Raw genomic sequence first — 22,790 nt, 5'->3', positions numbered from 1 at the left:
CCCCCGCCCCCCTCCCCCCCCAGTCACAGTGTCACTGATTGCATTGATCATTTCTTTACTGATCAATGCATTCAGTGTCAGTTGTGACAGTAAAAACTGTCAGGACAGTTAGTGTTAGGTCCAGGGTAGCCCCCTATCACCCCCCAATAAAGATTTAACCCCCTGATTGCCCCTAGAGTTAACCCTTTCACCCCCTTTTGCCAGTGTCACTAAGCGATCATTTTTCTGATCGCTGCATGTGTCGCTAGGTAGCTAGTTATTTTTTTAGGTTCACCGCCAGGTCTTTATATCGCTAGGTACCCCGATATACTACCCAATAATGGTTTTAACCCCCTGATTGCCGCTAGTTAACCCTTTCACCCCCTTTTGCCAGTGTCACTAAGCGATCATTTTTCTGATCGCTGCATTAGTGTCGCTACAGTCGCTAGGTAGCTAGTTATTTTTTTAGGTTCACCGCCAGGTTTTTATAGCGCTAGGTACCCCGATATACTACCCAATAATGGTTTTAACCCCCTGATTGCCGCTAGTTAACCCTTTCACCCCCTTTTGCCAGTGTCACTAAGCGATCATTTTTCTGATCGCTGCATGTGTCGCTAGGTAGCTAGTTATTTTTTTAGGTTCACCGCCAGGTTTTTATATCGCTAGGTACCCCGATATACTACCCAATAATGGTTTTAACCCCCTGATTGCCGCTAGTTAACCCTTTCACCCCCTTTTGCCAGTGTCACTAAGCGATCGTTTTTCTGATCGCTGCATTAGTGTCGCTACAGTCGCTAGGTAGCTAGTTATTTTTTTAGGTTCACCGCCAGGTTTTTATAGCGCTAGGTACCCCGATATACTACCCAATAATGGTTTTAACCCCCTGATTTCCGCTAGTTAACCCTTTCACCCCCTTTTGCCAGTGTCACTAAGCGATAATTTTTCTGAACGCTGCATCAGTGTCGCTAGTGTCGCCAGGTAGCTAGTTATTTTTTTAGGTTCACCGCCAGGTTTTTATAGCGCTAGGTACCCCGATATACTACCCAATAATGGTTTTAACCCCCTGATTGCTGCTAGTTAACCCTTTCACCCCCTTTCACCAGCGATCACAGTATAAGTGTCACTGGTGACGCTGGTTAGCCAGTTAGTTATTTAGGTTCCCCGTCAGGTTTTTATATAGCGCCAGGGACCCCCATATACTACCTAATAAAAATTTGAACCCCCTGATTGCCCCTAGTTAACCCTTTCACCACTGATCACCGTATAAGTGTTACGGGTGACTCTGGTTAGTTTGTTTTTTATATATAATCCGGAAGGCAGTGCTTGGTTTTCGGGGTCCCGTACATGGCTAGGCTCCCAAAAAGTCCCCCACATGTGGTATCCCCGTACTCGGGAGAAGCAGCAGAATTTATTTTGGGGTGTAATTTGACTTCTGCCCATAGCATGTGTGAGCAATATATCATTTAGTGACAACTTTGTGCAAAAAAAGAAAAAGTTTGTAATATTCCCGCAACTTTTGGCAAAATATAAAATATTCCATGGACTCAACATGCCTCTCAGTAAATAGCTTGGGGTGTCTACTTTCCAAAATGGGGTCATTTGGGGGTGTTTTGTGCTATTTTGGCATTTTATGGCCTTCGAAACTGTGATAGGTAGTGAGGAGTTAAATCAAAAATTTGCACCCTTAGAAATCCTGAAGGTGGTGATTGGTTTTCGGGGTGCCGTGCGCGACTAGACTCCCAAAAAGTCCCACACATGTGGTATCCCCGTACTCAGGAGAAGCAGCAGAATGTATTTTGGGGTGTCATTTCACATATGCCCATAGCATGTGTGAGCAATATATCATTTAGTGACAACTTGGTGCAAAAAAAAAAAAGTTTGTAATATTCCCGCAACTTGTGGCAAATCATAAAATATTCCATGGACTCAACATGCCTCTCAGTAAATAGCTTGGGGTGTCTACTTTCCAAAATGGGGTCATTTTGGGGGGTTTTGTGCTATATTGGCATTTTATGGCCTTCGAAACTGTGATAGGTAGTGAGGAGTTAAATCAAAAATTTGCACCCTTAGAAATCCTGAAGGTGGTGATTGGTTTTCGGGGTGCCGTGCGCGACTAGACTCCCAAAAAGTCCCACACATGTGGTATCCCCATACTCGGGAGAAGTAGCGGAATATATTTTGGGGTGCAATTCCACATATAACCATGGCATGTGTGAGCAATATATCATTTAGTGACAACTTTTTGTAAAAAAAAATATTATTTTTTTTTTTTTGTCATTATTCAATCCCTTAGGACAAAAAAAATAAATATTCAATGGGCTCAACATACCCATCAGCAATTTCCTTGGGGTGTCTACTTTCCAAAATGGGGTCATTTGGGGGGGATTTGTACTGCCCTGCCATTTTAGCACCTCAAGAAATGAGATCGGCAGTCATAAATTAAAAGCTGTGTAAATTCCAGAAAATGTACTCTAGTTTGTAGACGCTATAACTTTTGCGCAAACCAAAAAATATACGCTTATTGACATTTTTTTTACTAAAGACATGTGGCTGAATAAATTTTGCCCTCAATGTATGACTAAAATTTAGTTTATTCGATTTTTCTTATAACAAAAAGAAGAAAATATCTTTTTTTTTCAAAATTTTCGCTCTTTTTCCATTTATATCGCAAAAAAAAAAATCGCAGAGGCAATCAAATACCATCAAAAGAAAGCTCTATTTGTGGGAAGAAAAGGACGCAAATTTCGTTTGGGTGCAATATTGCATGACCGCGCAATTACCAGTTAAAGCAGCGCAGTGCGAAATTGCAAAAAGACCTCTCGTCCTTAAGGTGTTTATTGGTCCGGAGCTGAAGTGGTTAAGGAGGGCAACGAGTGGAAAACTGCATTTAATACCAGAGCAGGCCATTATGCTATCGTAGCGCCTTTTGGCCTTTGTAACGCCCCAGACGTTTTCCAGGAATTAACAATGTCCTCCGAGATTTGTTGCAGTTATGTGCAGTGGTTTATATCAATGATATCCTCATATTTTCCAAGTCCCTGGAGAGCCCCCACACAGATGTCTGTCACGTGCTTCAGAAACTAATAGAGAACAACCTCTATTGTAAACTGGAGAAGTGCGAGTTCCATCGTGAACAGGTTAAATTCCTGGGTAATGTAATTTCCACTGCTGGTTTTTTCGATGGACCCAGAGAAACTTTCGGCATTCCTACAGTGGCAGTGTTTGCTCTTGATTTATCCACCTCAATACAGTGCACTTACACTTCCTTCCTGTCCAGACCAATTTTCAGCTTTCAGCGCTCTCACAGTTTGAATAACAATTACTCAGTCATGCAACGCTGTACCCGTATGAAACTTGCTTCCTTTTTTTCACACCAGTAGAGCTTTCTTTTGGTGGTATTTAATCACTAGTGGGTTTTTAATTTTTTTTGTGCTATAAATAAAAAAGGACCATAAATTTGGTGAAAAAAATTCCTTTTTCTTCCACATGTGTGAGACTTTTACACAGCCTGGCCACATACAAAGGACCAACATTCAAATGGCACCTTTAGGCGTTCTACGAGCATAAACAACACATCTCATTTCTCAACCACCACACTTTTGAAAGTCCTGGAGCACCAGGACAATGGAATTCCCCACAAAATTACCCCATTTTGGAAATCAAACACCCCAACATATAATCTATGAGGCATAATGAGTCTTTTGAATGGTTCATTTTTTCCCAAAAGTTTTTGGAAAATGTGGAAAAAAATGAAAACGCATTTTTTTTAACAAAGTTGTCAATTTATAAGATACTGGATGTCTAACAAATATCATGTATATAGCAAAAATGACACCCCAAAATACATTCTGCTGCTCTTTCTGGGTATGGCAATACCACATGTGTGAGCCTTTTACACAGCCTGGCCACATACAGAAGCCCAAAATTGAAGTAGTACCTTCAGGCGTTCTAGAAGCATAAATTACATATCTCATTTCATTCCTACCTATCACACTTTGAAGGTCCCTGAGCACAAGGACAGTGGAATTACCCAAAAAATTACCCCATTTTGGAAAGCAAACACGCCAATGTATAATCTATGAGGCATAATGAGTCTTTTGAATGGTTCATTTTTGTGACACACTGCCACTGAAGGAACAGGGATGCGTGCACACGATTGTGCGCATTCCCTGTTTAAATGGAGGGACGTCATATGACACCCGCCCACAACAAGAGCCGCGCCACCTGGCCATCATATGACAGCCGGCGGGCGGCAATCGGTTAAAGAACATCATAGTATACTAGAGATGTGGAATTAGTTTCGGTCCGAATGCAAATTCGGACAAATTTTTGGTTATTTGCAGGTTCGGATGAATCTGAATCTCCGAATAAGATAGTAAAGCATAGTAATGAATTTAGTTGAAATCCATTAAAATGTATTTTGTTTATTCATTTTCTAACGAATGACAACTTCAGAAAGATTATAATTCAAATAGGTCAAAAAATGATTGACCGATTCAAATTTTGTGTGAAGAAATAGCTGGTTTTTAAGCAGTGGGCTGGGAAGCCGCCCTCCTGCGACCTTAACAACCATGATTCATCATCTGTCAGCCGGCTTTCCCACTAACAGATGGATGTAAAGGAAAGAATGCCGGCAACTGCCCAGAAACAGACATTTTCTTTCTGACGTCACTTGACCTCAGAAAAGGGTAGTGCCATCGGGTGACATAGTCAGATGGCCCCACCCCTTGCTAATAACTGTCAAAGCTCAGTTTGGGCAGACGGCGGAAGGCTTGCCAGGAGGTGGATCGTTTTTTTATTTTCTTCTATTTTGCGGGTCCAGTAGGCATTGTGATTGATGATGGATTTGCATCGAGGGACACTATTTTATATTTAACCACAATGAAAACCACAGCCCAGGGTTGTGTGGAAGAGGCCCTTGTCACCATCAACATGGGGACAAGGTGCTTTGGGGTGGGGGGAACAAACCACCCACCCCTGTATGTTGAGGGCATGTGGTGTGGTATGGTTCAGGAGGAGGGGACGCTCACTCGTCCCCCTCTTTCCTGACCTTTAGGGCTCCATGCTCAGATAAGAGTCTAGTATGGATTTTAGTTGGACCCTAAGCCATTTTTTTGGGGGGTAGGATTTCCCTTAAAATCCATAACAGACCAGAAGGGCCTGGTATGGACTGAGGGGGTACCCCACAACGTTTTTTATATATTTTTTTTTCTTTAAATAGCCGGGTGTTGAAAATTGTAACTGGGAGTCAATTTAAATGTGATTTGACTCAAAAATTTAATTTTTTTTTTCTTTAGAATAGAAACATTTTTTTGCTGCAGCATGTTACATACACAAAAAATAAAAATAAATAAATAATATAAAAAAAATTATAATAATAATATCAAATGTGTTATACATGCTACAGATGCACCACTTTGTGGATCAATTAAGGTGACTTCTCAGGCACTATTTTTAAAGAAATTATTTTATTTAATTTTTCACTTTAATTGGGGTTCCCATTTTAAGTGAAACAATAAAAATGAAAAATCCCTTTAAATATAGTGCCTGGGGGCTCCCCTTAGTCTGACTGTAAAGTGGTGCTTCTGTAGCATTGAAAGCATATGCTGAAGCAAAAATTACAATTTCTAAAGAAAAGAAAATGCATGAAATTATATTTAAATTGCCAGAAATACAATACCATTGCCGGCAATAGAAAAAATATAAAAAAAAATGGTGTGGGCCCTCTCAAAATCCCTTCCAGGCCCTAATTCGAGCATGCAGCCTGGCAGATCAGGAAAGGGGGATTTATTTAATTATTATTATTTTATTTATTGTTAACAAGTTATCAAAAACTGTCTCTGTATTTTATTATATTTTGGTGAATGGGTACGGGTACCATGTGCCTGACACCCATTCACATAGGGGGTGGGATCTGAGGGCCCCTTGTTAAAGCTGGCTTCCAGATTTTGATAAGCCCCCCACCCGCATACCCAGACAACCACAGCCTAGGGTTGTCGGCAAGACGCCTTTGTCCCCATTAACATAGGGACAAGGTGCTTTGGGGTGGGAGGGGGGCAGAGCAAAGCACCCACCCACCCATGTTGAGGGTATGTGGCCTGGTATGATTCAGGAGGGGGGCATACGCTCATCCTCCTTTTCGTGACCTGTGGGCTGCATGCTTTGATAAGGGTCTGGTAGGGATATTGGGGAATCCCACAACGTTTCTTTTTATATTTGTGTGGGGTTTCCCTTTGCCATTTTTTTAAACATTTTTCTATTGCCGCGCAATTGTCGGCATCGTTTTCTTTACATTCATCTGTCAGTGGGGAAGCCCACTGACAGATGATAACTCATGTTTGTTAGGGACGCAGGCGACCGGCTTCCTGGCCCGCTGTTTGACAACCAGCTATTTCTTCACACAGAATTCAAATTGGTCGATAGTTTTGTGACTGATCCGAATTCTAATCATTCTGAAAAGTTAGAATTTGGTAGAAAATGTTTAAATAAAACACATTTTAAAGAAAACTAAACAAAACAAAGCCTGTAATTAAGCTAAACGAATTCCATAACAAAACAAAATTAGTAACATAAGGATTTTATCTGAAACTAAACAAATTTTTCCGTTCTGCACATGCCTATTTGTGCAGTAAAGTAGTGTGCACCAAAGCACCACATAATTACCCCTCTTATTGCCATAGCTACCGTTAAATATAGGCAATTCCCATTATTTGAACAATGTCAGGCAAGCCTAAAGTGAGAGGCAGATATATTATGGATGAGCTGGTTCTTCAGGATAAAGCGATGTTCAGGCCAAACTATTCAGAGGCAAGGAGCGTCTGCCTTTTTGTTCTCAGAGTGGTCATGCTTTACAGCTGCAGCATGTGCAGGCCATAGTAAATTAACTAACAAAACTCTCCTCGTTTTCCTCTTCCCAGGCACAAAACAACTAGTTGTCTGCAAGAGTTGCTAACGCGCCTTTTTCCTCATCTTCTGCTAAACCCACCATCGCCACAAACTGCATTGAGGTGCCAAGAAATTATTTAATCACAAAATCTTTGACTTGTTGCAAAAAGATGATTTTCATCATATGCTAGTTCCCCTTTTAGATATTGGAGATAAGGAAGATAATGCAATGACCATAGAGGGAGGGGAAAGTTCATCCACACATCAGTCAGGGAAAACCAAACAAGGAGTAACAGGAGGCAGTACATTTCCAGAAGCTGGAGCCTACTATGAAGTGGAATCCAGGGATAAAGAGGATAAGTTGGCAAACCATCTGTATGTACGGGTTGGGTGTCGGCAGGCAGATAACTACTCCTCTATATGGGAAGTTGTTAAATAATGACCATGGCAGGTGATTGCAGTGTGACATGGCTCCCCCTTGTTGCAGGTCTACACTGGGGCCCAACTTGCACAAATGTAATACATTCAGAAAACACCCCTGGATATCATATATTAGGAAAGGTGAGAACTTGTGCACACAATGCTGGAGAAGAAGAATGAAACAAACACAATCCCATTAAAGACCAAGAAAAGAACTACTGGGCGAGGCTTTTTTTTATGACACTATCCTGAAAACACGATGCTTGATACAAAACATTGGCAATCAAAGAGTGCTGTGTTCTTCTGTCCCTCAGGGACTCTGTTGGTGATCCCTGCACACCAGCTTTGGTGTTTCCCAATTTGCCTGATGGCATTATTAGTTATTTTCTATTATGGAGAATGTAATGAGAGGAGCTGGAACCCAGAAAAGTTGTCAGGAACACTAAATACTACTAAGTGGACGGGAATAGAGTTGGGAATTGTAACAGGAATATCTCGATGTTGGTGGATCCAAGATATATAAGACTGGCTGATTTAGTCTACAAGCTCTGCGTGCTACTGAATACTTTAGGGTGGACTCATCCTTTAAAGTTTATTATTTTAATGATACCTTTACCTGGTTTACCAGTCTGATTATAAATATGCGAGCGCAAGAGAGAGAGATGGAGAGAGAGAGAATACCTGTTAGATTACCTGCTGTCCCAAACTCAAAACTTGTTAAATTGAAGCAGAGAGTATCTGTAAAATGAGATAGTTACAGTGTTACAGTATATTAAAAAAATGGTTTATTAAAGAGTAGATCCGTTTGATGTCTTCCAAGAATGTCTTGGTACATAGATGCATAGTACATATATACCATCACTCTGCACTATGGCCTTCATAAAGAAAAGCATACAGAGAACACTAATATTTTCAGAAACAGGTTACTAATAGCAGCCATTATTTTTCTTACCAAAGGTTCCCTTTGGGAAAAAAAATCCATACATAATGTTACCTATTTTAAGTACACTATGGGTCATCATCTGTATAATTTAAAACTCCAATTTTGTGGCAAATAAAAATAACATAGAAAATACAGTTGTTACACAAGCCATATTCTAATTTAATGTTGTTAAACATGTCCTTTCTTTTTATTCTGTAGAGCTGTAATTTTCTGTAAAAAAATCAATACAATATAGAAACCTGAAGGTGTTCTATACACTGTTGGTGTACAAATTGGACCCAGAAATGTAATTTTCTGCTTGTGTGATTGGCTCACTGTTTTCCCCAGAAGTCTGCACCAAGATACTAGTCAGTCCCTGCAATAAGAATTTTCTTTTTGGTAAAATACTCCCCAAGGGTTAAATACGGATGTAGACTCTAACTTTATCCATGGCCCTTAGAGATGAGCTTTGTATTAGTTGACTATAAGTTTGACACAACCCAGCCTTTCCGCTGTTCTGGGAATGGGCAAACAAGCTAGCTAGATTTGGCCTGTTTAGTAGTCCGAACTTCTAGATGATGCAGTCGGAAGTCTGTCATTTAGAATCAAGATTATCACTGTCCTTAAATCACAGATTCTTGCTGGCTTACTTCAAATTGCAAACAAGCCAAAGATGCTCACGGTGACACTGTTGAAGAAATATGACCATGAAAATATTTAGTCAGTGATGTCACCCAGGTCCCCAGAGCTGTCATTTACATCTACATTACAGAAGTTCTGAAGAACTGTCATTTGTGACAGGGGTAGCAGTGGGTTGTTGTGTCATTCAGATATGCTCATCATGATTAACGCTGGATCCTCATCACTGGACAGCATGACTAATGTTGAATTTACATCTTGGGACATTTCTTGGGAGTTGACTTAAGGACTTTTATACGTTCTGGTTGTTTTTATTTACTTTTTCTCTATTTTTTTTTTTTTGAATGATTAACAAGGAATACTATGTACCCAGGCTGTACTCATTCACATAGAGGTGAGAGACAGATATCTGAGGGTCCCCTTGTTCTAAACTGGGCTTCCAAACTCCAAAAAGTCCCCACTACAGAACCCCACATCCACAGATCCAGGGCTGGGGTGATTAGACACTTACATACCTACTTTTGAGACGGGAAAGATGGACACCCATCAGCAAAAATATGCAGGCATATGACACACCCATTCTCACGTCCCCTTAAAGGAGAATTGCACAAATAATAAAAGATTGATTAAACCCACAGGTGCTTTTTTTAACCACTGCTATTCTTTTATAGTGGAGTTTAGAATTTACAAATGCAGCAATTTAGAAATCAGATGAAGGTTTTAGTGCTGGAAACTATATAAATCAGACCAAAATGAGGGACAAATGAGGGGGAAAGAGGGACAGATGGACATTGCTCCAAATCAGGGACAGTCCCTCAAAATCAGGGACAGTTGGGAGCTATGCACTTATCCTCATCATGACGACAAGGTGAAGTTTCAAGGGAAGGTTTTGCCAGTCCTCCTTGTCCCCACAACACTTGCTGTATTCCTTTCCTTTTATCCTAAAAATAGAGTATGCATATTTCTTTTTTTATTGTGTACTGTCTCATTAATAAAAATTCCCAGATACAAGATTTAGTAAACACACTTGAGCATACTTACTGTTATCTATTGATGAATCATTCATGCACTGTTGTTGATATAGGATAGCATTTAGAGATGTGGCAAAGAATTCTTTATCATCTTCAGCAGTTTGAAAATTAGATATAATATAAACCAAGTGCTCCACGATAATACTTCCAGGGCTGGAAGAAAAAAAAAATCAATTAAAACTGTAAATATGTACCAAAACACAACAAAGAACACCACCACAAAACAAGTAAACTCCTAAAATAAGCTGGCTAATGTTGTATGGGAATAACCACCAGTATAGGAAAGGCAGAAAAGACTCATAATTTACCACGAGTACATATGACATTTTTTTTTTACTTTCCAAAGTGTTTTTTACTTTGTTCAACTGCTCTTATGGTCAAGGCACCACTACCAAAGGGCACAGCCAAGTCCCTAATCTCCTCTGCAGCAGAGGTTCAGCTTGGTAAAGAACACTGCTATTTGACAATGAAGGAGCAGCAGATCAGTGATGGTTTACCACCACTAAGAAAAGCCTGATTGGCTCCTGATGCTGATCCTCCATCTTTTAGTCAGTACAGTAGATCACAGGAGAAAGACAGAAGAAGACCTTTGGGAATTTATACTAACTGCATTTAAAAATATATTTATTTCTGTTCTTTTTTTTATTTTTTATTTTTTCATCTCCTGATAAGACTCATTATTTATTCATTATATCAGTCCATTGGTGGCAATAATGGTTTTTTTGGGCTCCTTGTATTCATGGAGTAAAGTAAGGCCATTTCAGATCCATTGTTGGGGTAGAGGGTAATTGTCCTCATTCTTCACAGGTAAGATGAAGTGAGGCACTTGTGGCACAGTTCCGGTTCTGTCACAGTAGTGGTCTCTGTGTTGCTGAGCACTCTTTCTGAACTGGTCCAGCTCCTGGCTCCTGTTATAGTCTACGTGATATCGGGACTGTATAAAAACCTGTCACAGTCACACATTTCTGGTCACATCTGGTTTATGACAGAATACCAGGGCCATCCCTAACCAGAAGTGGCTGTACAGGGGAACCATTTTTGATTCAGTTTGTTTGCAAACATGAATGCCGATGAGGTTATTTATTTTTCTCTGCTGGCATCTGAAAGCGGTGAATATTGTTGCCAGGAAAGGATGGACTGTTTACCAGTTGTTTGAAACTATCCGTTTGGCTCACTTCCTGGTCGATCAGGGTTATTTACTGTTTTGGGAAAGCAGCCTTTGATCAAAATCCGTACTCCAGAGGGCAATGATGATTTCTCTCCTCCTTTTAGCATAAATCAGGTTGTATCCTTTGTGTGGCTTTTTGCAGATGATCCCGCTGATTTTTGTGAGCACTACTCAGCCTGTTCCCCACAGGTGATTGCTGAGTACATTGTGTCTGCTCAGTCTTTTGTTAGATAGGGAGATTAAAAAATACTACAGTTTGTACAACCTATACTTTCGGCAAGGTCAGACATGATGCAATCAGTCCCAGCCAAACAAACCACCTCTGCCATCAGACACCAGCCTACCCAAATGTATGTTTCCCCATCACCCATGTAAACCTCAGTCACAGCCCAGTATACGCTGCTCCCAACCAAATACTCATATGCAGTCACTGCTCCCTGCCTCTTCTCAGCTGCCTACAAACCCACAAGGACTTCCCCCAGCTACTGTTAACTCTTCTCTCCCATATTCCAATTCTCCATTCCATTTTGCTGCACCCCTTACCTTCAGTGGGTAAACCAAAGAAAAAACTAAAGTTTTTTTCCAACCAAAATGATCCTGCCATTAACCCAACCTGCCTCCATACCCACCAATCTGTCTCAGCTTGAAGTTCCGGTGTCAGTATCCCAGTCTGAAGTGTCATACTAGTGCTGCAGCCTTAAATGCCAGAGCTCCAGCCTGAAGTGCCAGAGTTCCAGCCTGAAGTGCTAGTGTTCCTGCTGAAGTGCAAGAGTTTCAGCTGAAGTGCAAGAGTTCCATCCTGAAGTGCTAGAGTTCCAGCCTGATGTTTTCCTGTCTGCTGCCCAGCCTAATGTGTTCCTTTCTGCTGCCCAGCCTGATGAGCCTCTGCCTGCTGCCCAGCTTGATGTGCCCGCTGCCCAGCCTGATGTGCCTGCACCTGCTGCCCAGCTTGATGTGCCCGTGCCTACTGCCCAGATTGAGGTGCCTGCTGCCCTGCTTGATGTGCCTGTGCCTGCTACCCAGCTTGATGTGCCCATGCTTATTGCCCAGTTCATTGTGCCTGTTGCCCAGTTCAATGTGCCTGCCACCCAGCTTGATGTGCCTGCCGCCCGGCTTGATGTGCCTGCTGCCCAGCTCGATATGCCTGCTACTCAGCTTGAGGTTCCTGTGCCTTCTACCCAGCTTTACGTACTTATGTGCCTGATGTGTCTGTACCCATTGCTCAGCCCGAGCTGCACTTTGCCCAGTTTAAAGCCATGGACTTTCCTCATGCCCAACCTGATGTGACTCTGCCCGCTGCCCGGCTTGACGCCATGGACTTTCCCCAGCAAAGGCTAGTTGAACCAAAACGCATTATATATATTGCAGCATACCAATGCATAGATCTGGTGGCAGCATTGGTTTTCTTTTTTTCATTTTTTTCCCTTTTTTTCTGGTGATCAAGCCAGTAAGTATGTTATTTTTCAACTTCTTTTAACAGGCCAAACAATCCAGCAAAGGTGTCAGTTAGAGGGTTGAGAAAAACCATTAACAATGACAGGGTGCTTACAATAATCAGCTTTTATTATTTATATAAAACCTTTATCCCAAAAGAAAAAAAAATGTTTTCTGTAAGCATTGCAAGTGAAAACTGGAATTACAATTTGTTTGTTAGACACATGTCTATTTAAATCCAATATTCCACCTAATACCAGCCTATACTACTGGTTGACAATGCTGCTATCCAGGGATGGCTACATTGTTCCTCCATAAAGAGAGTGGAGCACTGAGTAGCCACCCTAAGATAGGAAATGTGTAACTGACTGAATCAACAGGTACAAATAAAGAGGAATGCATAAATACAGAGAACTAAAAAGCATTAGGTGGAATGACCACAATATTTACTTGCAAAAATACGGAACTGGCACATTACAAGCAAACAATCTCCCTCATAAGATTAAAGCGGAGTTCTACCCAAAAATAGAACTTCCATTTATCTGATTCTTCCCCTCCTCCAGTGTCACATTTGGAACATTTCGGGGGGAGCAGGTACCTGTTTCTGATAGGTACACTTTTCCCATTTCTGTTGGACCTTGCAGCGGCAAGGTACATCAGAAGTTTGGCCCCCTTCTCCTTCCCCTGCTGTCGGGCCAGTAAGAGAGCGCAGAGTGGTTCTTACATGTGCAGTAGGAACCCAGCTGCTAAGCCCCAAGTCTTCACTGCCGGGTTCCCTTACCAGCAATGGCGGCGACAGCACCTGACAGTCAATGGAAACACTGGGGTGCTGACATGTCTGGATTCCAAGACAGTTAAGTGTCCTAATATTAAATGTCAGCAGCTACGGTATGTGTTTTTTTTGCCGAAAGACCACTTTAAATTAATGTCTACTCTTAGACTCTTTAATAGGATAAATCCCCAAATCCTAGCATACTCCACACATTTGACTATGCATTATTTATTAATCCACCAAACATTCTATTTTTTTAAATTAGGAAATTCCTCCAGGACCTCTCACAGCCCAAGCTGATTTAAGCACAGATTTAGGCCCCTTTCACACTACCGATCCATTCAGATCCGCCTGTCAGTTTTTCAGGCGGACCTGAACGGATGCTCCATAGAGCTCTATGAAGCGTCGGATGTCAGCGGTGACATGTCCGCTGACATCTGATCCGCTCCGATCCGAAAAAGTGTGATGGGGGAAAAAGCTATTTTTCCATCCGTCATCGGATCGGGTGACGACGGACACTGTGGTCCGTCGTCACCCGATCTCCCATAGGGGAGAGCGGCGCTGTGACAGGTCCTTCCCTGTGCAGTATGCAGAGACAGACCGGTCATTTTCCTGCTCAGCGGATATCCACGGGGCGGATAATCATTGATCCGCCCTGTGTGAAAGGGCCCTTAGACAGTTCATGCACACAGATGTAAATTAATGCTGCAATTAAACAAACCAAACTAACTTCTGCTCAATATATTACATTTTATGGTTTGTGGTTTGGATATTCTTTAACTGGATTAATGCATAACTGCAGTAATTGGTGTTAACATATTTTCAGGCAATTCAACCAGCTTTCAATTAACAATATACTGTAATAGAATATGATATGATCTCACTAACATGAAAGTGATTTATATTGTAAAGGCAACCTAATAGGAATTACACTGGCACATTTGATAGACTAAAATAATAATTCTAATTGATTAAAAATCTACCAAAACAGAAACCCCTTTTAGTAATCATTAAGAAAGTCACTGGATTTTTTACTATATGCTTTCTTCAACTCAACCAATGGTGAATTACAAATAGTGAAAAATTAATTCAAATCATTTTCGAAAAAATGGAGCCACAATTGAGATCACATAAATATCAGATTCCCAGTATGCCCAGCTGAACTCCTTTACACCTCAATACTCAATTCCCAAAGTCTGGTCAGGTCAGTCTGGTCAGGTTTCCCTCGGTTTGGTGGCTGATTGCTCCTGTCTTCCAATGGAAAGAACTTCCAGAAACAGCTGGTATGGTCAGGCACTAAAGAATATTTATCCAACCTTAGCCAATCCCTGGGAGGGGGGGGGGGGGGTGGCTGTAGAGAGGATACATGTTTGGAAGGCTTGCTCGGACTATTGCCCCTGGGATGTCAGCAGAGTGTGTACTGAAAAGTTGGTGTTGGGCCTCAACATGTCATGGGCTGAAGGCCTGAAGGTGATCTGACTAAAGGATATTTTCTGGAGGATATCACCTGTGGACACTGACCTGGAGAAGGATCCCTTTTCTTGCTTATTGAAGAGTGTCACATGGAAGATGTAGTGAGCAGCAGCTGTCCTCAGACATTTTGAGTATTTTGACCTTGATCTGGGATCAGAGCTGTGCTTGCGAAAGTAATTGCCAGAGGTTGCTGTAGGGACTGAGGCTGCTTGCTTATAGAGTCCCAGGTTAACTGGCCATTCTTTTTGGTCTCCAACAAAGGCTACTGCTATAGGATTTGTGCTAAGAGACTGTCCTTCTGTGGTTGTTAGCATTTGGAGCATCCTGCACCCTTAACCCTCTAATTTTCCAATATTATGCAATAAATCCACAAAAAGACTCCCAGCCACAAAAATTATTTTCTGTAGCAACATGAGGTCAAATTGAAGATTTGGTTGGCCGAACTTTGAAATCAATGGTGGCACCATCGGATCACAAAACTCACAAATTTTCTGATTTTCAAAAGAAAATTCTTTCGAAATTCAGCCACGTATGGCCAGCCTTAGGGAGACCTTGGTCATTCTCAGTGCATCCTGTGGGGGTGAGCGCTACATATGCCTATTACTTACGAAATTGATAGTATAATGATTTCCACATCCTTTTTCAGAATTGTTTTGTAGAACATTTTCATCTGTAAGGCAAAGAGAGCGTTTTAAGAGAAACAGATATATTTCTCCATATCCCTCTAGTCTCATACATCCTTAAATACTAACTGACATATCATTATGAATTTCACATAATTTCCTAAAACTAAATTTCTTAAATTGAGATGATAATATTTCCTCTTCCCTTGCACCCTCTGCCAACATTTCCATCAAGGTGAATAACACAACAATCACTCACTCCCCTTATGTGAGTGTGCTAGGTGTAATCCTGGACTCTGTTCTATCCTATCAACCCCAAATCATATTACTGTCTAAACTGTGCCACCTTCACTTCTAACATTTCCAATATTCACCCCTTCTTAGCCTCTTACCAAATAAGTAATGCATGTGTAGAGTGGAAAGGAGGGTGGGCCCTTACGCACACAGTCCACATATATGCATCCATGATGGCTGAGGTTTCTGTCCTGATAACATGCTTGCTGTGTGCTTCCAGCATAGTGACCAAGCTGTTCCTACATCTCTTGGCCTCCACGATGATCAAGAGCATTCGGGATGGGCTCCCAATCATGTGACCACTGTGATAACCTACCACAGTGGTAACAAGAATGGCAAGTCTGTCCTGCTCTCCTACCTTAAAACCTAATTAAGAGGCCATGGCGGGTGGGCAAGAAAGGGTTAACCAAAAACACCACCAAGCTATTAATTACCTTGCTTGTTTCTCAAATCAACTATTGCAACTCCCTCCTCGAAGCCCAACTTCTACACAGGCTATGCTCTTTTTAGTCTATCATGAATGTTGCTATCCGACTCATCCACCTTACCAAGCACTCAGTATTCACCACCCCTCTCTTCCAATTCCTCCACTTCCTTCCACTCCCCCAAAAGTCACAATATTTACAACATACAAAGCCATCCACTTCTTTTCCCCAAGATTTACCACCAAACTTATCTCAAAATATCATTCAAAACATCCTCTTTGCTTCTTATAAGACCTTCTGCTCAATAGCTCCTCCTTCATCTCCTCTAATTCTCACCTCCGGAACCATAAAATTATTCAGACCACTTTCTGTGTGCCTAAGCTGTTGTAGACTGACTCCAAAGGGAGATGTTATTATGCCACCTGGGTTCACAGTACCATCACCCCCTCTGGAGGAGCAGAGGAAGGACCTGTAGCATCATAGGACACAAAATAGTGATGAAGAAAACAAATATTAAATTAAAAAAAACATACCTGACCCTGAAACCGATTTGTAAAATTGACATATATTGCGGTGGTGTTGTCTAAGAGAGCATCTTGAAACTTTTCATTGATTTGAACAGTTACTTTGATTGTTATAGTGACAACAGCTGTAAAATGATAGAGAGAGAAAGAGATGCTACTTAAAGAACAAATAATTGCAACATAAATAAGTAATGCAACAAAAGCTGCAATGAGTTTTCAAGGCTGTATCCTTAAAAAAAATTGCTAGCAAGATAGGCTTTCGTTACAGAAGAGGCTCCACATTCCTACAATTCTTGTAAAAGATCTTTTTTTTTTAAGCTAGAGACCCTGTATATCTAGTCTGCCTTAAAGCCTAAGTGTAAAAAAAACTGAAAAATCAGCACAATGGGTACAACTTATGAAGCATACACACGACTGGAATACAGCCATGTGTATGCTCCATCGGAATTTAGCTGTCCGAATTTCCACCAGCCAAAAATTGATGTGAGCATGTTCTCAATTTTCCCAACAGAAAAACTTTCTATCGGAAATTCCGATCGTGTGTATGCAATTCCGTCACGCCAAAAAACGTGTATGCTCAGATTCAACTACAAGACAGAAGCTATTGGCAACTGGCTATTGAATTTCCTTTTTCTTGTCCCGTCGTACGTGTTGTACGTCACCATGTTATAAACTATCGGAATTTGGTGTGACCGTGTGTAGGCAATTCAGTAGCATGTGTCAATTTTTCTGATGAAATCCTCCTCTGTCCACCCCCCCCCCCCCACCTCCTTCCCACCACTGCCATAATCTTCCAGTGTTGTGGGGGTTAATAGAGCTACAGCACTGTCATTGGCTCTCATCTATGTTCTCAGCTATACCCTCCGTTTTTGCCCACCTCTTCCATTCATGAAAGCTGTACCACACATTATATGAATGAAACACAATCTATGAATGGAGGATAGGCAGATGATTGAAAGCTTCCCCCCCTTCATAAATCTTGTTTCACTCATAGAAGCTGTAGTATGAATGGAGAAGCTGGGCAGGCATAGTTGGGCAATATTGATCGCCTATGACCGCCCCTTAGTTCTATTAACCCCTGCTGCCCTGGGAGATTATAACAGTAGGGTTGACATGAACAAATTAGGATTTTGCCTAACAGAAGCAACATCAGCACAAGGGACACACCCCACTGGCTGTGCGTTATGTCCCTTGTGTCAAAACCAAGAAAAAGACCAAAAGAAGATGACAGCGACAGAGCAATGAGGGAGAGTGTGGATCTTACATTCCTGGAGCAGGATGCTTTAGGAGGTAAGTGTACCATATTGTACAAGTATTCTGTCCATATTTGCACATAACAAGAGCCCTCCCACCAAATCACTGGCCAGTATAAGAAATGACACAAATGATGCAGTCCTATGAGTAGGAATAACACAGCAGTTTTTGTTTTTCTGAGTCACCTGTTAACATAGTTTTATTATCTGTTAATCTTACTAGTAGATCAATTGTTTCTCCATTTTCTGTAATAGGGTGACAACACTGTTCATCCTGCATTGAAATTGCACGACACTGTTGCCACCATATGGATAAAAACTTAAAAGGACTTTGAACTACCTAGATTGTGACAGGATTAATTTAAAGTGGTTCTAAAGTCTAAACATTTTTTTATTTTAATACATTCCTTGCAGTAAGTTAAAAAAAGTTTAGGCATTGGTTTTGGCTCCTCTTTCCCCCTTTTACTTACCTAAATCCTCATTTGATCCATCGCTGTGCACATTTACAGCTCTCCTCTCCCCTCATTCCATGTCTCACTGGCCTTGCTGTGGCACCAGGGGCAATTGGCTTCCATTAGTGTCAATCAAAGCCAGTGTCAATCAAAGCCAGTGATAATAGAAGAAGGGTCCCGCTGTCTGTGTCAATGCATGCAGCAGTGGGGCTCGGGACTGAGCATACACATGTGCCACTTCCCATAAGGGCACTGCAAATAGAGGAGGATCCAGGAGCCCCACTGGGGAACCAATATATAGCAGTAGAATTGAGGAATTACCCAGTACAGTGAGGGGCGTTGTGCTTGCTGAAGATAATATGTTGGTTATACAAGTAAATGATGTACCTGAAGTAGAGGAGAAAACGGTTGCTGTAGAAGATTCTGGAGATTGTTGTTCTTTTGATACAGTAACAGATGTCTCTGAGGATGAAGTAGATGTTGGATTTGAAGTAGAAGGGGTAACATTTGGTGTAGGTGGTTCTGAAGGTTGGGGTTCTGTTTGAGTTTGAGTTTGAGTAATAGATGTTTCTGTGGAAACTGGATCTGAAGCAGAGGAGAAAACAATTTTTATAGAAGATGTTAAAGATAATTGGGTTTCTGATGGTGAAGCATTACTATCTTGAATCAAAGATGTAAACGTTCTATCATAAGTGAAATCTTGGTTTATTGTAGCGACCTGAAGAAAAAAACTAGAAAGTGAACACACGAGATAGCTTCAAACGTAACTACATAACCACTACAATACCGGGCACTTTCGCCCCCTTCCTTCCCAGCCAAATTTACAGCTTTCAGCGCTCTCACAATTTCAATGACAATTGCGCAGTCATGCTACGTTGTACCCAAATTAAATTTTTAGAATTTTAGTTGCACAAATAGAGCTTTCTTTTGGTGGCATTTATTTGCGACTCCGTTTTTTTCTTTTTTGTGATACAAGCCAAAAAAATAGGTGGGAAGTAATTAAAAAAATCTCTACCAAAAACAGCTTTCCCCATTTGGGTTGTAACATAGGTAAGTTTACCTTTTGGCTCTCGCTTGAGAAACTGTTTTGTCTCACTCCTTTGTTATATTGAGACACAAGTGCTACAAGTTAGCCAGTCTTCTCCTGACCACTGACATAACACTAACCTCAATATACAATTAAAAGAATCCAATTAAAGTAATGTGGTTCACCATTTCTGTATATTTTTCAAAGGAAATAAATGGAAAAATGTGTGGGATTTCAGTTTGGTGGGCTTGACTTATAAAAATCCAACCCCCTTCTTCCAGTAGTCATAGTATAAAGGCCAAACAGTTCTTTTTAAAGATAACATTTTGTCATTGAGCTGCTGATCCCCTCCCCCCTTTTCCCAAAGTGTTTGAAGCCTAGTACACACTATCAGTGACTGATCAGAACACCCTGGTCAGTCATTGGCTGAGAACCCTGATCGAGAGACGGTCGGCTGCTGGTTTTTCAGGATGATCATCCGTAAGAAGCTAGCCAGCCATTGAAAATTGTTAAAATTAGTTTTGTTTATTCGTTTTATAATGAATTTCAACTTTTCAGAAAGATTAGAAATTCAAATTGGTCAAAAAAACTTGACCAATTGATCAACAAATCGACCAATTAGAATTCTGTGTGAAGAAATAGCTGGTTATTAAGCAGTGGGTCGGGAAGCTGGCCGCCCGCATCCTTAACATGAGTCATCTGTCATTATCTTCCCCACTGACAGATGAATGTAAAGAAAAGAATCAAGGGAGTTGCCCGGAAACAGAAAAATGTAAAAAAACAAAGTTGGGCCCTCGCCCCAGCCACCCAGATACATCACCAGATGGCACCGCCCCCTCCTGATGTCACATGACCTCAGAAAAGGGCAGTGCCACCAGGTGACATAGCCGGATGGCCCTGCCCCTTGCCTATATAAGAACTGTCAAAGCTCAGATCAGGCAGTCGGTGGAAGGCCTCTGGAGCGTTTTTTTTTTTTTTTCCGGGTCCAGCAGGCGTTGTGATTGACAACGGATTTGCATCGACGAACACTATTTTTTAATAAAGGACCTGTCAAAAACTGTATGATGTACCCCTCCTGCCTTGGCTCCTGCTGCTGTCAATCAAAGCCAGTGATAATGGAGGAGGGGTCCCACTGTGTGCCAATGCATGCAGCAGTGGGGCTCGGGAGCAAGCATACACAAGTTCCACTTCCCATGGGGGCACTGCAAATAGAGGATGAGCCAGCCTGGGGGACCAATATATAGCAGTAGAATTGAGGAATTACCTGGTACAGTAAAAGGCGTTGTGCTTTCTGAAGATAATACGTCAATTGCAGTAAATGATGTATCTGAAGCAGAGGAGGAAAAAGTTGCTGTAGAAGATTCTAGAGATTGTTGTTCTGTTGATACAATAACAGATGTCTCAGAGGATGAAGTAGACGTTGGATTTGAAGTAGAAGAGGTAACAATTGGTGTAGATGGTTCTGAAGGTTCTATTGGTGGAGTAATAGATGTTTCAGTGGACACTGGATCTGAAGCAGAGGAGAAAACAATTGTTATAGAAGATGTTAAAGGGGTTGTAAAGGTAAATGTTTTTTCACCTTAATGCATTCTATGCATTAAGGTGAAAAAACATCTGACAGTCCCGGCGCCCCGAGCCCCCCCCTCGCAAATCCCGCGCTCGTCCCCCGACGTCCTTTCCACCGTTCAGCCTGGCCGCTGATTGGCTGAAGAGCAGAAGAGCAGGTTCGGGGCCACTCTGTGCCAAACGAGCTGCACAGTGGAGGTAAGTATAACGTGTTTGTTATTTAAAAAAAATAAAATTGTTATCTTTACAATCCCTTTAAAGATAATTGGGCTTCTGATGGTGAAGCATTACTATCTCTAATCAAAGATGTAAACGTTCTATCATAAGTGAAATTTTGGTATGTTGTAGCGACCTGAAATAAAACTAGTAAGTGAACACATGAGATGGCTACATAGTAACTACATAAAAAATCTTTACCAAAAACAGTTTTCCCCATTTGGGTTGTAACATAGGTAACATAGGGTTTACCTTTTGGCTCTGGCTTGAGAAACTGTTTTGTCTCCCTTCCTCATTATATTGAGACACAAGTTAGCGAATCTTCTCCTGACTGCTGACATAACACTAATCTCAATATACAATTATAAAGAATCCAATTAAAGTAATGTGGTTTACCATTTCTGTATATTTTCTCAAAGGAAATAAATGGGAAAATGTGTGGAATTTCAGTTTGGTGGACTTGACTTATAAAAATCCAATCCCATTCTTCCTGTATTCATAGTATAAAGGCACAGCAGTTAGTTTTAATGCTAACATTTTGTGTGTATGTAAATGTAGTCGCCATTGAGCTGCTGACCCCCCCCCCTCCCCTTTTCCCAAAGTGTTTGAAGCCGAGTACACACTATCAGTGTGACCGCTGATCAGGAGATGGTTGGCTGCTAGTTTTTCGGCATGATAGTCCGTCAGAAGCTAGCCGGCTTCTGTTGGACTGGCTGCTATACACATTCGCCGGATGTTGGTTGTTTATTTTTAATCGGCCATTGTTGCCCGGCATTCAGCCATGTGTACTAGGCTTGAATGTGTGCAGCAAACACCTGTTGCTGACATCTTTGTCTTTTATTTCAATCTCCGAATGAAATATTTGTAATGAATTTAATTTAAATTTGTTAGAATTTGTTTTGTTTATTCGTTTTATAATGAGTTCCAACTTTTCAGAAAGATTAGAATTCGAACTGGTCGAACATATATCGACCAATTCGAATTCTGTGTGAATAAATAGCTGGTTGTTAAGCAGTGGGCCGGGAAGCTACCTGCCCATGTCCTTAACAACCATGAGTCATCATCTGTCAGTGGACTTCCCCACTAACAGATGAATGTAAATAAAAGAATGCTGGCAATTGCCCGGAAACAGAAAAAAAAAAAACGGAGTTGGGTCCTCCCCCCAGCCACACAGCTACATCACCCAGTGGTACCGCTACCTTCTGATGTCACATGACCTCAGAAAAAGCCAGTGCCACCAGGTGACGTAGCCAGATGGCCCCGCCCCTTGCCTATATAAGAACTGTCAAAGCTCAGATCGGGCAGTCGGTGGAAGGCCTCCCAGGAAGTGGAGCGTATTTATTTTTTTCTATTTTGTGGGTCCAGTAAACGTCACGATTGACAATGGATTTGCATCAAATGACACTATTTTTTTTATTTTTTATTTGTTAATAAAAGACTTGCCAAAAACTTTTACTTGTGGCTATTGCTTTTTGACACTTTTCTGGTGAATGGGTAGGAGTATGATGTACCCAATACTCATTCACATAGGGGTGCCAGGATCTGGGGAAACCCTTTTTAAAAGGGGCATCTAGATTTTGATGAGCCCCCTATGTGCAGACCCTGACAACCACAGCCCAGGGTTGTCTGGAAGAGTCCCTTGTCCCCATCAACATGGGAACAAGGTGCTTTGGGGTGTTGAGGGCAT

At 41.4% G+C, this 22,790-nt stretch overlaps 1 protein-coding gene across 8 annotated transcripts in view; it reads right to left on the bottom strand.

Annotated features, from left to right (window-relative positions):
* LOC143961269 (uncharacterized) overlaps window positions 1-22,790 on the bottom strand; it is a 217,974-nt gene that overhangs the window by 110,594 nt on the left and 84,590 nt on the right. For 5 of the 8 annotated variants that reach the window (XM_077470512.1, XM_077470513.1, XM_077470518.1 and 2 more), the window contains 6 exons: window positions 20,586-20,831; window positions 18,682-18,879; window positions 16,599-16,714; window positions 15,332-15,393; window positions 9,887-10,029; window positions 7,966-8,022 (listed from right to left, as the gene is read on the bottom strand). In XM_077470512.1, coding sequence (XP_077326638.1) covers window positions 7,966-8,022; window positions 9,887-10,029; window positions 15,332-15,393; window positions 16,599-16,714; window positions 18,682-18,879; window positions 20,586-20,831 — 822 coding nt within the window. The remainder of the gene's footprint in view (window positions 1-7,965; window positions 8,023-9,886; window positions 10,030-15,331; window positions 15,394-16,598; window positions 16,715-18,681; window positions 18,880-20,585; window positions 20,832-22,790) is intronic. The other 3 variants (XM_077470514.1, XM_077470517.1, XM_077470519.1) reach the window with 3 other exon arrangements.

This window comes from Lithobates pipiens, unplaced genomic scaffold, assembly GCF_037356315.1.
Source record: "Lithobates pipiens isolate NorthernLeopardFrog02 unplaced genomic scaffold, aLitPip1_a1.2 Scaffold_8, whole genome shotgun sequence".
Lineage (NCBI taxonomy): Eukaryota > Metazoa > Chordata > Amphibia > Anura > Ranidae > Lithobates > Lithobates pipiens.
This window is presented reverse-complemented; position numbering and strand designations above follow the sequence as displayed.